The following is an 18,214-nucleotide window of genomic DNA, read 5'->3' on the forward strand; positions in this document are numbered from 1 at the left end:
TTTATGTTTATTGCAACAGAACACATCGGTTTCAATACAACACTTAAACAAACATTCTCGAGGTTCTCCGCTGGCCGCCGAGGGAACTCTGAGCGAGAACACACTCTCTTTGAAGTGAAACTAGCAGTAATTCTAAGAATATCCTGTAAGGGTGGATTTCCTGCAGGGGATCAGTCTGCAAGACTGCCGAATGACTAAAGAAACGTTGTCAGCAAGATGGTAGAAAACTGCACATTTCTTGTCTATTCCACCCACTGCCACTTATACCAACGACGGAAATAAGCGCAGTTACAATAGCTTAATATGTGGGAGAGCGTTGCTGTAGAGAGTGATGATATTGTATTGCAATATGAAGCACTTCAAAGTCAATACCAAATCAAAACCAGTTAGCACATTATTTGTAATCGAAAAGGTTTAATGACAAAATATGGTTATGGTTACACTTAAAATAGTTACAAAATAGATGTATGAGATGATTATAATTTATACCATTAATTGTGCCCAGCATATATGAAATATGTTACCAGAGAGAGAGAGAGAGAGAGAGAGAGAGAGAGAGAGAGAGAGAGTGTGTGTAGAGAGTAAGAGGAAAGAGGAGGTAAAGAGAGAGAGAGAGTAGAGAGAGAGAAAGAGGTGTAGATAGTAAGAGGAAAGAGGAGGTAAAGAGAGAGTGTAGAGAGTGTAGAGAGAGAGAGAGAGTGTAGAGAATTGAATGAATTTGAAAACACCTTTATTACAAATTATTAAGTGTTTTAAAACATTAAAAACAAATTATTTAAAATAAATTACATAAATTGAGTAAAATAAAGATTGTCATCTTCAACAGAGCACAAAGCTCCTCCATAACACCAAACATCCTCAAACATGGCAAGACATGAAGTAGCTTTATAAAACCTAAAATCAATCAAAATTCTTGACTTCACCATGGCACCAAACATAGACACCAGATTAAATTCCTGATTTTGTTCAATTTTATCTTTCCGACTCATGTATATTGCCATTTTACTTTTGCCCAAAACAAAATTTAACAACTGACACTCTCTCTGTCGTCTCTTTGTATATTTAACACCAAAGATAAAAGCTTGCATTGAAAAATCTTCATCAAAAGACTTAAACAAATTTTGTAAAACTTCAAATAAAGGCTTAAGTCTATGACAACTCATAAAAACATGAAACACAGTCTCCCTTTGTAAGCAAAATGGGCATTCATGACCTACATCAGGATTCAACACAGATATAAAGGCATTTACAGCAATAATACAATGTAAAATCCTCCACTGCAAATCTCCAATTTACTTATTTAATGGTGGCTTGTAAAAAGTTCTCCAATTTGGCTTAAAAACATCATCCAAACCTAACACAATTTGCCAAGGCGTATCAGTTTTTCCATTTAATGCTTTTTTATTAAAACATTTCACACATGACTTATACAATCTCTTGCCATTCACTTCTTCAAAGTCCATGACCACTACTTTTTCTGATTCCAGAAAAATTCCACCTTCCTCCTCTAAATTAGGTGAAACCATCAACCTTGGAAAAAAATCTTTATCATTGGGAGTAATTTCTCCCTCACAATGTTTCTTGAGTAAATCGGTCTCTTCCACTGTAAGGATAGTCTGTATCTTTCGTAATAGTTTTTCAACCACTCGAGTGGATCTAAACCCCAATTGTGTTGCCACTGCATCCACTTCAATAAAATCTGGTCCTGCCAGACTCATTAATTGACGAAGAGTCACCACCTTAGCCTTTACAAAGGCTTCTGTCAATGACACTGATGCATTAGTAATGTCCAGTCTTGCACCATAAAGCAATGGCTCTTCCAAAAGCCAATACAACGATGTGGGATTGCTTATCCTTTGGAGTTTAAAAAGACTCCATACTTTAAAAAGATTCCGATAAAAAACTGGAAATTTCTCCACATTCAAAGTTTTTGGATCCAATAAAAATAAGGATTTGTCCAGAGTTAGACCTGCAGCAGTTTTTAAAATAGCACTTGCCACTGGTCTCCAACTTACAGACTCTGGGCCTGTCAGGAAACGTTGTATAGATTGTGCACGAAATGTTGCTGTCCTACTTTGTAGATGCACAAGTCCTTGTCCACCTTCTTCCTTTGGCAAGTACAAGATGTTATGGATCACCCAGTGCATCTTATCCCAGAAGAAGTCTATCAACATCGATTGTATCTTGGCAAGAAAAAGTAGTGGTGGGTCAACACAAGTCAGTCGATGCCAAAGAGATGAAGCAACAAGGTTATTAATAATAAGGGTTCGACCCCTATAGAAAAATATTTTCTTAATCCACTTCCATTTATCCAAGCGGCCCTTTATTTTCTCAATCATCCCTTCTCAATTTTTTAATTGAAAAGACTCGTCCCCCAAATAAACTCCCAAATACTTTAACCCATCTTTTTTCCATGTCAGACCACCAGGGAGTTTGGGGGGCACTGTTGTCCCCTCTCCCACCAAAACAGCTTCACTTTTTGACCAATTCACTTTTGCAGCTGATACCATTTCAAAATCATCCAAAGTTTTCATTAAGAGGTTCACATCATTTTGCTCTTTTACAATTACAACAACATCATCAGCATAAGCTGATAAAACAAAAGTACTTTCACAGTTCATCAATGAGAGGCCTTTCATTACCTTTCTCAATCTTTGCAAAAGTGGTTCTATTGCCAATGTATAGAGCATACCTGATAATGAACAACCTTGCCTCACTCCACGCTGAACTTTAAAAGGAAAACACAAGCCACCATTAAATTTCAACATACTCTCAATGTCATTATATAATACTTTAATATAGCCTTTAGAAACCAAATTAAAACCAAAGGCATCTAGAGTCTTCCATAAATAATCATGCTCTACACGGTCAGATGCCTTTTCTTGGTCAATGGAAATCAAGCCAAAATTAACACCACAAATCTTTGAAAAATCCATCAAATCTCGGATTAAAAAAATGTTATCAAATATAGATCTTCCAGGCACACAATAGGATTGGTCAGGACTAATTATATCATCTAAAACTTTCCCTAATCTAATCGCCAATACCTTAGACAGAATTTTGTAGTCAGAGCACAGTAAAGACACAGGTCTCCAATTTTTAATATCACTCAAATCTCCTTTCTTTGGGAGGAGTGTAAGAACTGCTCTCCGACTACTAAGTGGTAAAAAACCACAGACCAAACTATCACTAAGAACTGCAAGCAAGTCTTCTCCTATTATGCTCCAGTATGCTTTATAGAATTCAAAAGGAATCCCATCTAACCCTGGAACTTTCCCGTTTTGCGTACTCTGGAGAGCTTCATTCAGTTCAATTAAAGTTATATCTTCACTAAGTTTTGCATTGGCACTTTCTGATAATTTAGGCAGATCTTCAAAGAAACCACCATCAATATCTTGATCTATCCTATGATCAGAACTATAAAGCTTTTCATAAAATGTTACTGCTCTTTTTCTCATTTCGACTGGGTCTGATAACAGAACCCCAGCTTCAGACCTTAAATTCTGAATATACCGTCTTTGACCATTCTTTTTTTCTAATCCGAAAAAAAACTTTGATGGAACATCCATCTGCTCCACATCCTGGAAACGTGATCTGACCAATGCCCCTTGGGTCTTTCTTTTATAGAATTCAGACAAGGCTGATTTTTTCATGAAAAGAGAATCTAAATGGTCTTGATTTCCTGTTTCTTGAATTAAAACTTGAATTTATATTATTTCCTCTTCTAACTTCTTTATAGACTGAGTTAAAACTCTTGTGACATTTAGAGTATATTGTTGACATAGTTGCCTAATATTTACTTTCCCAATGTCCCACCAATCCTGTAAAGAGGGAAATTGATCTTTTTGTTCTCTAAAAGACTCCCCAAAAAAACTAAAAACATCTTTAAACTGTAAATCTGACAACAATGTCACATTAAAATGCCAATAAGAACTACTTAATTTAACAGAACTAACAATCATTCTACACACAACCAAACTATGATCAGAGAAACCTACTGGAAGAATTGAGCTATTTACAAAAAAAACTAAGATGATGTTTGAAAACATAAAATCTGTCTAATCGTGCCATTGACAACACATTCTCACGAGCATGCGTCCATGTGTATTGTTTGACATCATGATTAAAATTTCTCCATACATCACCAAGCTCATTCCCCTCTATCATTTGTATCAGTTTTCGGCGTGAAGCCATATGTGGTTCTACATGATTCCTGTCTATATTTCTTTCGACACAATTAAAATCTCCTCCTACAACCAAAAATTCTTCATTATCACATTTTTCTATTACTGTACTCAATTGATCTAAAAACAACATTCTTTCTATCTGTGAGGTTGGTGCATATACACAAATAAAAACAAAAACATGATCTTCAAATTGAGCTTTTATCTTTAACAATCTACCTTTTACAATCTCCTCTACTGAACAAGATGAGGGAGCAAAATTTTTATTAAACAGAACTGCAACTCCTCCACTGAGTGAAGTATTATGACTTAGAAAAAGAAGACCTCCCCATTCCTTAGCCCACTCAACAGCAATGTTCACGTCACTATGTGTCTCCTGTAAAAACAGGACATCAATTTTATTCTGTTTCGCTACTTCATATATCTGAGCTCTCTTTCTGCAATCTCTAGCCCCATTCACATTTAAAGACGCAATGCGAATGTCACTCATAAATAAAAATGAAAAAGAAACTACAGCACAGAGAGCAATACATCCAGTAAGGGCATAAATACTAAACCATTTCATCATCATTATTCAATTGAAGTTGAATTTTTGTGACGATTTTTTTTAAACGATATACTTCTTTATCTGCAAATCTTCCTTCACTCATTAAACACTTAATATTTTCCAGAAGTCTTCTGAGATCTGGAAAATAATCATCAATTTTCACTCCTCTCATATTTTTGGTCACTTTCAAGAATTTTCTGATCTCATCTACTCCATATTCAAGACATGACCAACTGGATTGAGAACAAACGGAACCACTGGAATCAGAGCACTCACTCTCACTGCTTTCATTGTCCACTTTATTCTCTACTTGATTCTTTCTAGCCTGTTTCAAAACCATGCTCTTGTCAATTTTTTTCCTCTTCAGAGGTGTTTTAAAAACAACCTGATCCATATCCATTAATGTATCCTCATTTTGAATTACACTCTCCACTTGTAACTCAGTATCAGAAACCTGATTTATCGTCGTTTGTGTGTTACCAAGAGCTTCTCCACAATCAATAATGTTGCTTTCAATACTCTCACAGGTTACAATTTCGGATTTATTTGCGTTTCTTTCATCAATTTCAACGCTTTGTCTAGTTAGCTCAGATGCAAAATTTTTTTCTACAGACACTATTTTTAGACCACTAGAATTCGGCGCATTGGAAGTACTGGCGACTTCTCCGTCTCCATTCTGCACAGCGTTACCTTTTTCACCATCATTCTGCCCACTGTGATGAGCGCTGTTTTCCGGGCACCCGCGGATCAAATGACCAGACTTTCCGCAACCAAAACACCTCATCGTGTCTGTAGTTACAAAAACGGTGTAATCAAAATCATCCACTTTAAATTTAAAATTTACGTCAAGATCAGTTCTATTTCCGTTCAGAATCATGTACGTGAAACGCCTGAACGACACTACATGTTTCACTAACCCCCATTTACATCCTATAGCGATCTTCTTTATGGGAGCAATCAGTTTGCCAAAGCGTGACAATTCCTTCATCAACATCTCATCTTTAATAAAGGGGGGTACATTTGAAATGGTGACTTTTTTAGCGGGAGTAGAAAGAGGTAGTACTGGAGTAAATAAACCACGTATATTTATTCCCTTTCCAACGACTTCATTCGCTTTCTCTACTGTATTTAAGAACAGTACAATTGAATTATTCATTTTGGACGCCGCTAACACACATTCATGACCCACTACATCACCGACCGCTACACTACACTCCTCCACACTCCCCGCAGCCACCACCTTCACACCGTGGCGCCGCGTGAGTGAATCGAGAACATTAACTCTTTGAGTCGCCATGCTTCCCAGTGCGAAGACTGGTTTAGGCAGGCGCTCAGTTAGGTTTCTCTGCTAATTTCACAACAAACACAAACAACACAAAAAAGGGGGAGAAAAAAGTATTTTTTAAAGCCACAGCGGGCACAAAAAAAAGACCACACACTCACCACACCACTCACTCCACTCAACAAACGCCCGCACATGCGTACAGAGAGAGAGAGAGAGAGAGAGAGAGTGTGTAGAGAGAGTGTAGAGAGAGTCTGTAGAGAGAGAGAGAGAGAGAGAGTGTGTGTATAGACAGAGTGTGTGTAGAGAGTAAGAGGAGGTAAAGAGAGAGAGAGTGTGTAGAGAGAGAGAGAGAGAATTGAATTTTGAAAGAGACTTTATTACAATTTTTCACATGAACCATTTTTCCAACAAAACAACATTTACCATTTTACATTTACCTTTTATACCACAAAGAAAACCAAAATAAACCGAAAAACAAAAAAACTTTCTACATTAGCAGAAGAGAAAAAAATATTTTTCCATCAATAACAGAGCACAGAGCCTCATTTTTACACCATTTCATTTCATAAAAACGAAAATCAATGAGTATTCTGGATTTAACTGTGGCTAAAAACAGAATATTATTATCTTGATCTGCACCCATTTCTATCTTGTTTTTTCTACTCATATAGATTGCCAGCTTTGCTTGACCTATAAGAAAATTTAAACACTGGCAAATAAACCTATTTCTTCTAACATATTTAAAACCAATAATAAATACGTCTGTAGAAAAAGATTCATTGAAACTATAAAATAAATTATGTAATAAACTAAACAACCTTTTTAGCCTAAAACAATCCATATAAGCATGAAAAACAGTTTCTCTCTTTAAACAAAAAGGGCATTCTGTAGTGACATCAGGGTTTAAAACTGAAATAAAAACATTAACTGCTATTGCACCATGTAAAAGTCTCCATTGTATGTCCCCAACTCTTTTACTTAAAGGTGGCTTATACAGTGATCTCCATTCTGGTTTATCATCATCACATAGTTTTAAAACATTACGCCATGGTGTATCAACCCTCTTGTCAAGCACTTTTTTTGTTAAAAACAAGAACACAAGCTTTATAAAAAAAATTACCAGTACTTGAAAAAAAAATAAGACATAGGGATTTTCCAGAGCTTAAAAACATTCCTGAAACATCATCTAACACAGGAAAAATTAAAAACTCGGATAATACATCTTTTTCATTAGGAACATTTTTTTTTTTCACAGTAATCTGATAAAAGTCTCAATTCATCAGAAGTAAGTCTTTGTTTCCATTTTTCTAATATTTGAAAAACAAATCGTCTAGACTTAATTTTCAGATTCAAAGCAACTTCTTCCACGTTCCCAAAGTCTGGCCCTGTCAAGTTAACTAGACTCCCCATTGTACATATTTTGGAAGCCACAAGTGTTTCCGTGAGTCCAGGAATTGTACAGTCATTGTGTGTTAAATCAAAACGTGCTCCATGTATTAGCGGTTCTTCAAGGAGCCAGTGAAGAGATTCAAAATGTCCTTCTCTTTGTACTTTGAACATGTTCCACACTTTAAAAACATTCCGATAAAAAATAGGCATTCCATTGAGGTTCAGTTTTGACAAGTCCATAAAGAAAAGATTTCTGTCCATTTTCAAATTTCCAAGATTTTGTAGTATTTTACATGCAACTACTTTCCAGCTTGAAATTATTGAACCATTAAGAAGTCTTTGCAAAAACTGTAAACGAAAAGCTGCTGCTCTACTTTGAAGATGTACCAATCCTTGTCCTCCTTCCTCTTTAGGTAAAAACAAAACTAAGAGACGCAAAGGAGGATCAATGCAGGTTAACTTATGCCATAAAGAGGAAGCCACTAAATTATTTATAACTAAAGTTCAACCTCTGTATGACATATTTGGGATTAACCACTTCCATTTTTCGAGTCGACCTTTAACTTTTTCAAGAGTTCCTTCCCAATTTTTTTGCACAGTTGCTTCATCTCCTAAAAAAACACCCAAATATTTAAAGCCTCCTTTCTTCCATACTAAGCCAGGAGGAAGGGAAAAAGAACCATTTTTTGTTGATTCTGCCAATTCCTGTATCTTAATTATGTCATTCTCTAAGTCTTTCATTGACTGATTTAAAACTCTGGTGCTGTTGTGAGCATACTGCTGACAATACTGTTTAATTTGTACTTTGCCAAAATCCCACCATTTTTGTATTGATTGAAAAGATTCTTTTTTTGTTCTGTAATCAGCCCAAAACAATTTAAAAGTGTGTATAAAATCCTTATTATCTAACAAAGTTAAATTAAAATGCCAGTAAGCACTTTTAGGCTTGACAGAATTCAAAATAAAAGAACATTGCACCATGCAATGATCTGAAAAACCAACAGGAAAAATACAACAATTTTTAAAAATACCAACATGATGCTTAAACACATAAAATCTATCCAATCTTGCCAGAGATAAGACATTATCACGTGCATGTGCCCAAGTATACTGTCTTTTATCCTCATGATAAAACTTCCACACGTCACTTAACTCATGCTTATTTATTATTTGAATGAGACGTTTTCTTGAAGGCATATGGGGTTCAATATGATTTCTGTCACAATTACTCACTGTACAATTAAAATCTCCTCCCAGAAATAAATAATCATCATTAGAAACATCTTGTAAAACAGAACATAGTGTATCTAAAAACAACATCCTATAATTGTTGAGTTGGGGACATACACACAAATAAAAACAAAATTATAATTCTCCATTTGTGCTGTCACTTTTAAAAGTCTACCCTTCAAAAACTCTTTAACTTGATATGAACTTGGATTAAAGTTTTTAGCAAATAATATTGCTACTCCTCCACTTAAAGTGGTGTTGTGGCTGAAAAAAGATAAACCTTCCCATTCCTTCATCCAATCATTAACATTGTTCACGTCACTATGCGTTTCCTGAATCAAAGCGACATCTATTTTTCTCTGTTTGATAATTTCATACAGCTCAGCTCTTTTTCTATAATCTCTAGCACCATTAACATTCAAGGAGGCAATCCTCACTTCAGCCATAGTGAAATAAATAAACAAACAAAAAAACACAAGCAAAACCAGATTACTAATGTTCTTAGTCTTCATTTTCATTTAAATCCGTGCCAACTTTCCTCACAATCTTTTTCAAACGATAATCCTCCCTGTTTGAAAGGCACCCGTCTGCTATTAGGCTTTTGGCTTTGTCATGGAACTGCATTAGATCAGGGAAATATTCCTTTACAATCACACCTCTTTTGTTTTTAGTGGTATTAAGAAAACGTTTTATGTCATCAACATCATAACTTCTGCTTATACCTTCAATCTGTGACAACACTGTACTTGAGTCAGACTTTTCACTTTCACTTTCTGACTCTTTCTGATCTTCAAACACTTCTCCTTTTTTAAAACACTTTGCATTACTGATCTTTTCCACATTTTTTCTTTTTTTTGGTACTTTGAACATCCTATTCTCTGCTTCTGTGTCAGACACATCATCATCCCTCATGTTTTCTACATCACTGTTCAACAACCCAGTTTCTGCAGCTACAGAAGTCTCTGAAGTATCCCTACCTTCATTCACTGATTCCGTCGAGGTCGATCCAGCTTCCACAGGCCCCTCAACAGATGTTCCTTCCCCAGCAGATTTATCTACGGTCGGCACTGCTTCAGCCAGACCGACCCCAGCCGGTTTAACAGCAGTATCTTCAGTTGAAACTCTATCCTTACTACCTCCAGCTGCATTCTTGTCGGGACATGAACGGATTAAATGGCCGATTTACCACATCCAAAGCACTTCATTTTGTCAGTAGTAACAAACACTACATATTCAAAATCATCCACACGGAAATTTAGTGCCAAGTCCAATTCTGCGTCATCTTTGATGATCATGAATGCAAATCTCCTAAATGAAACAATATGTTTCAATAAAGGAGATTCGCACCCGATCGTAATCTTTTTTATCGGCGAAACCAACTTTCCATAACGTGAAAGCGCTTGTTTCAAAATATCATCACTGAGAAACGGAGGGATATTTGATATTGTGACTTTTTTTGACGGTAACAACAGCGGTAACACAGGTGTAAGTATTTAATCAATGATTATACCTCGCGCAACCACCTCGTTTGCTTTTTCCACCGAATTCAAAAAAATCACGGTCGCGCCATTCATTCTGGATGCGGAGAGAATATTTTGATGGCCAACAATCTCTCCTACACCCAGACAGCAAGCCTCCACACTCGCCACGGATACAATCTTGACTCCATGACGGCGTGTGAGGACATCAAGCCCCGTCCCAGCCTGAGCTGCCATGCTTTCTAAGAAAGCAGGCAGCACAAACAAACAACACACAAAATAAATACTAAATCAAATAAACAACTTAGAAGTAAAAAATAGAAAATATATATAAGGAAAACACAAAAGAAAAAAACAAATACACACGCTCAAAGCTCGAGCTCTCACACACGCTCCACAAACGCCCACGCATGCGCAGAGAGTGAGAGAGAGAGAGAAAGAGAGAGAGAGAGAGAGAGTGTAGAGAGTAAGAGAAAAGATGAGGTAAAGAGAGAGAGAGACAGGGAGAGAGAGAGTGTGTGTGTAGAGAGTAAGAGCAAAGAGGAGGTAAAGAGAGAGAGAGAGAGAGAGAGAGAGAGAGTGTAGAGAGAGAGATAGAGAGTGTAGAGAGTAAGAGGAAAGAGGAGGTAAAGAGAGAGAGAGACAGAGAGTGTGTGTAGAGAGAGAGAGAGAGAGAGAGAGAGAGAGAGAGAGAGAGAGAGAGAGAGAGTGTAGAGAGTAAATCTGTATTTACTGCTGGATCACATTTGGCTGTATAATATTCTCCACCGCATGCTTATGCTTCTCTGTAATGGACAGTCTGTATTAATATTTGTGGGCATAATTGTCGGTGGTGGTAGTTATGTTTGAGGCCTATAATAAAATTTTACCTCTTAGTAGCGTGTGTGTGTGTGTAGCAGAGACAGCGCGCGTCAGAGAGAGCTTACAGTGATATTGATGTTGGTCTCGGGTCGGGTCGAGCTGATAAATTGCAGATGTTGTCGGGCTGGGGCCGGGTTAGGGCTTGAGAAAACTGCGCGAGTTGGATTGAGTTTGTGTGAGTGTGTGTGTGTGTGTGTGAGTGTTTGTATGTGTGTGAGTGTTTGCCACATTGAGAATGTTGTACAGGATCACCCCTTCATTTGTGTGTATGTATGACACACTGTGTTGGATCTATTGATTTTTTTTTTTTTTTTTGACAAAAATAAATAAAAATGCTCTGAATTACAGTTTTTCTCATTCATTCATTCCTATGGGTGCCCATTTCTGTCCACGAAGGCGAGATTAAGGAGTTTTTTTTTTTTTTTTTTTTTTTCACCGACTTAACATTGTAGAATCGAGTCAATTTTTCTTGTGTGTGTTCAGCTGGCAAACTTAGGAAAAGTAGCCAAGTCTTGTACCGCTCAGATTAAGGAAATTTTTTTTTTTTAAATAAATAATAATTACTTTGCCCACATTTGTCCCCAATACGGTTTTAATTGGACATTTCAGTGAAACTTAAGGTGTGTGAAAACCCCGTACACGTACATACACTCGAGATGCACAGAGATGATCAGATACAGGACATTTCTGATTACACACACTAGATGTGTTCAGAGATTTCCAGTATTCCAGCAATTGCTGATGTTGTAATGTTTAAATCCTGGTAAGCATGAGGCCAAGAAAGTTCTCAAAGTTCTTAAAGATTTATTAAAATCCTAAAGCAATCCAACAGTGCCAGATGTTACATAATGGTCAGCATGTACAACACACTTCAACTCTTACTCTACACCTTTTATAGGTGACAACATGTGGACTACAGCGCCATCTCCTGACTAATACACAAACACTACATTCCCCCATTACTTAAAGGATTAGTTCACATCAAAATGAAAATGTCCTGATAATTTACTCACCCCAATGCCATCCAAGATGTTCATGTCTTTCTTTCTTCAGTGGAAAAGAAATTAAGTTTTTTGAGGAAAACATTTCAGGATTTTTCTCCACACAATGGACTTCAACGGTCACCAAACTGTTGAAGTCCAAATCAATGCAGTTTCAAAGGGCTCTGAAGTGCTTCAAAGGGCTCTGCACGACCCCAGCTGAGGAATAGGGGCTTATCTAGCGAAACGATCACTCATTTTCTAAAACAAATAAAAATGTATATACTTTTTAACCACAATTGTTCGTCTTGTGCTGGTGTGCGACGCGCCAGGCATTACGTAATCATGTTGGAAAGGTCACGCTGGACGTAGGCGGAAGTACCGCCCCATTGTTTACAAGCGTGGAGAATACTTAGCGGGCGTTAAATGTAGAGAGATTGTGATTTGCAGTGACTGATCCGCGGCTGTACCACAAACACAGACTCACTATTTTTATTTCAAATCCAGAAGTTATCAGCAACTTTTATTAAAAGAAAGTTTTTGTCAGCATTGCGATTCTCTTTGTACACATACACTCTTCGGGAAACATGCCGAAGCGCTGTGCGTATGGATTGTGCAAATCTGATACCCGGTACCCTTAAAGTTTGGACGGGGTGGTGGATTTTGTTCCCTTCCCGAAACCTAAAACCCAAGGGGAGAAATGCCGGGCGTCATCTTCATTTATATAGTGCTTTTAACAATGTAGATTGTTCCAAAGCAGCTTTACATTGATAATAGGAAATTAAAAGTAAAGTGTTTTGGCTTTATAGCAGCTCTAGAATAAAGTTATTGTCCAGCTCGTGGATCAAGCAGTGTGATTAAAGGCAAGAAGGAGGCTCACTGACATAACTTACTTCAAAATATATTTCAGCATTTTGTTAATCGACGGCCTAGTACCCCAATCCGATCGCGACTCTCCCGGTGTTAGTTCTAGTAAAAGTAAAAGGTATTTAGTAAAAGGAGGGAACATCAGGGGGCTTGCCGGAGATCTCCAAGGAAAAGGTTGGTATGCAAACTTAATCAGTTCATAACAAAATTGAAGCTAAACTCTAGAACGTTAGGTCCCAGCACAAGCAGCAGCGCCTCATACGCTGACCTTTAATCGGTTGCATATTATGTCGTGGATATATCCCTCGAATGCATACTGCAGTCCCTTTTGTCTTGATTTTCACTTGTTCGCCAAAAATGACTAATTATCGAAACCGGTGCATACATACTGTAATAGACGTGCCAGGCGCAAAAGCTTGACAGGCGTAGCAACAGTAACTAAGGAGGGCGGGGCTTAGCGAAGGGTCAATTTAAACAACGTAGGGCTATTATTCCATGCATTACTTCTACTTATATTAAGTTGGGTCAAATATTTAATCATGTACATATATTAAAATCGCAAACATTTTAAATTAAAACTTAAAATTGACAAAAACAGCCGACTCTCATGTCTTTTCTTTTGCATTTAAATTTTAATAGGCTACAATGCATCTTGCATGTCACAAAAAACTTGTTTTTCCACCTCCACGAATGAGACGAGTGTTGTTCATAATGTCGCCTTGTTGAGGTAAATTGTAGTTTTCCTTGCTTTACCCTGGTCTTAAAGCAAAAAGATGACTGTGAAAAATAGGAGTATTTAATTAAATACATTTATGGTGAAATTACTGCATTTTCAGGTCAATCTCTGTCACTTTAATTCAGCGTTTGCAGCACAGCAGAAATAGACTCGGTGTGGAAACGATCTCTGCACTGCTGTATACACACCGCTCCTGGAACGGATCGCCGGACCGCATCCGCACGCAGTGTGAAAGCTCTGACCTGATAACATGGGTACGGGAAATATACACACCGCATACACACTGCAAACAGAGTATGTGTGAAAGGGGCGTTACTCTGTGTTTATCATTTATTCGAAATACTGTGTGTTACTGTTATCTGTTTGTTTTTATTTAGTTTTTCTTTCATTCTTTCAATTTTAAAAGATACAATTCATGCAAAAGAACAAACAAATAGAAAAACACACTTACCTTTTCATTAATTAGCTGCATTCCAGGTCTGAGTGATTAGTTGTTTATTCTTTTCTTACGATCGTCTTTGCAAATTTTTTGCTTTAGTGAGTCGTTAATATTAATTAATATTCAATTAATATTATAAAATAAAAGTAAAAATTTCTAAAAATTCCAAATGTTATAAATGCATGAATGTTATATGTATATTTTATAAACGCGTATAATAAATAAATGTTGCTTGCCCACTAGAGGGAGACACAACATAAGGATGGAAACTATGAATGGCATTAATCACATTGATCTAGTTCATTTTTATAACTTATGGTGACAGAATTGTTTTATACAATTAGTGTACATAGAATCTGTGAAATGCTTATGGATTGGAGATCGAGGCAATGACTGAAGACGGATGAAGGAAGCAGATGAGCACATTTTAAAGATAAATTCATTAATCTGGTGCACTTTGAGTCCCCCGAATCTGCTGTTAAAAATAAATAATCCACCCGCCAACCTCCCGAACCTATATGATATTCTCTGATTTAGATATCTGCATCTGATCATCACATTTCAATTATTCAAATTCTCAGTGTTAAGCATGATAATATGATAAAATATCACACTGAAGTAGGCTGATTTAAAATTAAGATTTATTTAAAATAAAAGTTCTTCTTTTGTCAAAATTACATTTCCAGCCTAAACAGAGGCTTTACTCCCTTCAAACTCTTCCCTTCCCTTCTCTTTCAATTCTCTTTCACTTGTCCCTTAATAAACACACGCACGTGTCCCGGACAAGAGTTAATGTCGAAATTGTATTCAGATCTGTAAATTACCAAACAATCATAAAAGATATTATCTTATATATACATATTATATTACCGTCATCGTGAGGATCCACTCTGCCAGACTCTCGTGAAAGTGCGTATCTATAGCACGAAATTTATTTCTCGTACCATTTATTCGCCAAAAATAGTTTTTGCGTGCATATGATACGCACTTTATGGCGTGTAATACACACGTACTCCACACCCCTAATCCTACCCAAGGGGTTTAAAAAAAACAAAAAAACTATTTTTGGTGTATAAATGGCACAATAAATAAAATGTGTCTGTTTATAAATTCAACAGTCTGTAAATTCCTTCAGAAAACAGCGTGTGGCGCACTTGAGCGTCTTTTCAGACGCAAATCTAATTTGAATTACTTTCTAATGGGAGCGGCAGCGCAATACTTTGATTTAAAATATATATATATATTACCTAATAAATTATGTTTCTATTATTTTAGTTTTAATGAAAAACCAGGGGACCCCCCGAGGTAATTTATTTGGGCCTTATGGGGGTCCCTTGATGCTTATGGGGGGTCCCGGACCCCCCCAGCCCCCCCTCAATTCGAACACTGTGTATACCCATACATCAATACTTGTGCATAACACACATAAACAATAACATACATACACACACACGTTTGTATAATGTCACAGTATATATATACACACACACACAGAGAGAGAGAGAGAGAGTGTGTGTGTGTGTGTGTGTAATGTCACAGTCTATACACACAGAGTTGCTGTGTAAAGGTGTGTGTGTTTGTATAATGTCACAGTATATACACAGAGTTACTGTCTAAAGGTGTGTGTGTGTGTGTGTGTGTGTGTGTGTGTGTGTGTGTGTGTGTGTGTGTCAGGGATTTCCTGACGGGTTTCCACAAGAGGAAGCTGGAGCGTCGGAAAGCAGTGCTGGAGGAGATGAGGAGCAAACTGAAGGAGGAGCAGAAGTGCGTCAGAGAGGAGGTGTGTGTGTGTGATGAGTGTGTGTGTGTGATGATGATGATGTTGAAGAAGATGACGATGATGATGATGTTGTTCCTCCTCCAGAGACACAGAGAGTATCTGAAGATGCTGATGGAGCGCCGCCAGGCTCTGGGTGAGTGTCACGTGTGTGTGAGGTCAGAGGTCATGTGACATGTCTATATGTGTGTGTGTGTCAGGGCCTGAGTTGTGTTTTGGGGAATCCCCCTTAGGTTATTCTCATGGGGGGATTTTGTTTATTACATTTCTCTCACCTCATGTTTGCTCTCTCGATGTGTTTTTACAGTGGGGTAATGTTGTTGTTTAGAGTTAACAACACGAGGAAGCTCGATTTCAATCTTTACATTGAAAAAAGTAGCAAAAATAAATACAATAGAATAAAGTGAAAAATAAAGAGAAATACAAAGTAAAGTGTTTGTGTTGGTCTAACACTGGTATTCAGAAATCCTACAGAAACTGAATAAAGTCATCAGATGTAAGATTACACTGGATAGTCTTTTAGTCCTGACTAAATGAAGTGCGGATTAATCCTGGGGTCGACACCATGACGCCAGGTGTGTTTGTAGTACTGATACTGGCATAATGACATACAATAAATGTGTAAAACTGAACTACACGATTGAGGGAGCGGCTACAGCGTGAACTCTGAGAAATCGCTACGCTTGAGCAAACAGTTTGTGTATAGGCTACTACAAATGATGGCTGTGAAAGAGACTGTGAACGCATTGAACAGGATATGTTTAGCTGGTGAATGGCATAGGCTACTATTACACAGCAGCGATAAAGTTAAGCGCACCAGAATGAAATATAATATTCAGAAGTAAACGGTGTAGCTGACTTACAGATTCTGTGTGTGTGTGTGTGTGTGTTTAGACGAGGCCGACGAGCTGGAGGACGTGATCACGGCCACGACGGAGAGCGTTCAGTACGATCATCCCAACCACACCGTCACCATGACGACCATCAGCGACCTCGACCTATCAGCAGGCAGAATGCTGGATCCGCCGAGAGAAGAGCGGGACGGCGAGGAGAAGACGACAGCCCTCCCCAAGGTCGCCGGAAACCCCCTGCTGTCCAAGAAGTATGATCACTGTCATCATTCGCTAACACACACACACACAAACACCAGAAGGCGGTTCAGATCGTGTTGTAAAGCTCTTTGAATGAGTCAGCGACTCAGTGATTCAGATGAGTCAGTGATTCATTGACTCAGTGATTCAGATGATTCAGATTTGTCGTGTGTGTGATTCTGTAGGATCCAGAGCCTCACGGCGTCACTCAACAGCCTCACTAAACAGAAGAGCACCAAGCGAAGGTCCAAGAAGGAAATGAGGCGCAGAAACCGCCAGAGCGACAGGAAGTCGGCATCAGCGCAAGACAACAAGCTCCGTCAGGGCAGAAGCACCAAAGCTCAGAGACGCAGACAGACGGGCCGGAACGAGCGGCACCAGGACTGAGGAGCGGCAGACTCGTGGAGCGACTGATGCAACACACTCATGAGAACTCTCGCCGCTCTGTGTGTGTGTGTGTGTGTGTGTGTTTGTGTGTGTGTGTGTGTTTACATGTTGATGCTTTAAACGGACATTAAAAAAAGAAACCTTTCATTCTACAGTGTCAAACTCTCATTCCCACATTAGGCAAGTTCACAACCATAACCATAACTGTAATAACTATAATAACTGTAAAAATACAGTTATAACTATAATACTGTAATAACTACAGATCTATCACAGGCTCAGCTCCCTCCTACTTTCACTCACTCCTACGAGTCTACATCCCTACCAGTAACGAGCGACGTCTCGTGGTTCCATCACAGAAAGCCACAAAATCACTTTCCAGAACATTCTCATTCACAGTTCCATGCTGGTGGAACGCTCTCCCCACCCTCATCCGGAATGCAGAATCCCTGACAACATTCAAGAAACAGCTGAAAACCCATCTCTTCCGTGAGCACTTAACCTCATGAAAAAAAAAAAAAAAAAAAAAAAAAAAACCTTTCCCTTTAAAACCTCACTTATCGGGCTCATGCTACTCTGAATAATGCCTGAACTTCGTATTTTGAGCACTTCTTGCGTTGTTGTTGTTGTTTTTGCCTCTTCATGATGACTCGCTTAATCTAGTCCTAATTTGTAAGTCGCTTTGGATAAAAGCGTCTGCTAAGTGACTAAATGTAAATGTAAATGTAAACTATAATAACTGTAATAACTGTAATAACTATAACAGCTGTAACGATAACTATGTAATAACCATGACGATAACAGTATCGATAATGATAACTGTATCAATAACTATATAATAACTGATGATAACAATAACAATAACTATAATAACTAACGATACATGTAACTGTAACGATAACTAATGATAACTGTATAATAACTACTGATAACTGTAACGGTAACAGTAAAGGTCCTTTCACA

The 18,214-nt window shown here is 37.8% G+C and overlaps 1 protein-coding gene across 2 annotated transcripts in view; it reads left to right on the forward strand.

The window, feature by feature from the left end:
* LOC311089426 (nucleolar protein 12-like) overlaps positions 1–17,873 on the forward strand; it is a 40,584-nt gene extending 22,711 nt beyond the window's left edge. The window contains exons 1-5 of one of the 2 annotated variants that reach the window (XM_084124108.1): positions 13,691–13,811; positions 15,671–15,776; positions 15,861–15,909; positions 16,668–16,875; positions 17,050–17,873. In XM_084124108.1, the coding sequence (XP_083980234.1) occupies positions 15,732–15,776; positions 15,861–15,909; positions 16,668–16,875; positions 17,050–17,251 (504 nt within the window). In that variant the 5' untranslated portion in view covers positions 13,691–13,811; positions 15,671–15,731 and the 3' untranslated portion in view covers positions 17,252–17,873. Of the gene's footprint in view, positions 1–13,690; positions 13,812–15,670; positions 15,777–15,860; positions 15,910–16,667; positions 16,876–17,049 lie in introns of those variants that run through there. The other variant, XM_084124109.1, reaches the window with a different exon arrangement.
* The last annotated feature ends 341 nt before the right edge of the window (positions 17,874–18,214 follow it).

The sequence above is a fragment of the Abramis brama genome, assembly GCF_963993115.1.
Source record: "Abramis brama genome assembly, chromosome: 1".
Lineage (NCBI taxonomy): Eukaryota > Metazoa > Chordata > Actinopteri > Cypriniformes > Leuciscidae > Abramis > Abramis brama.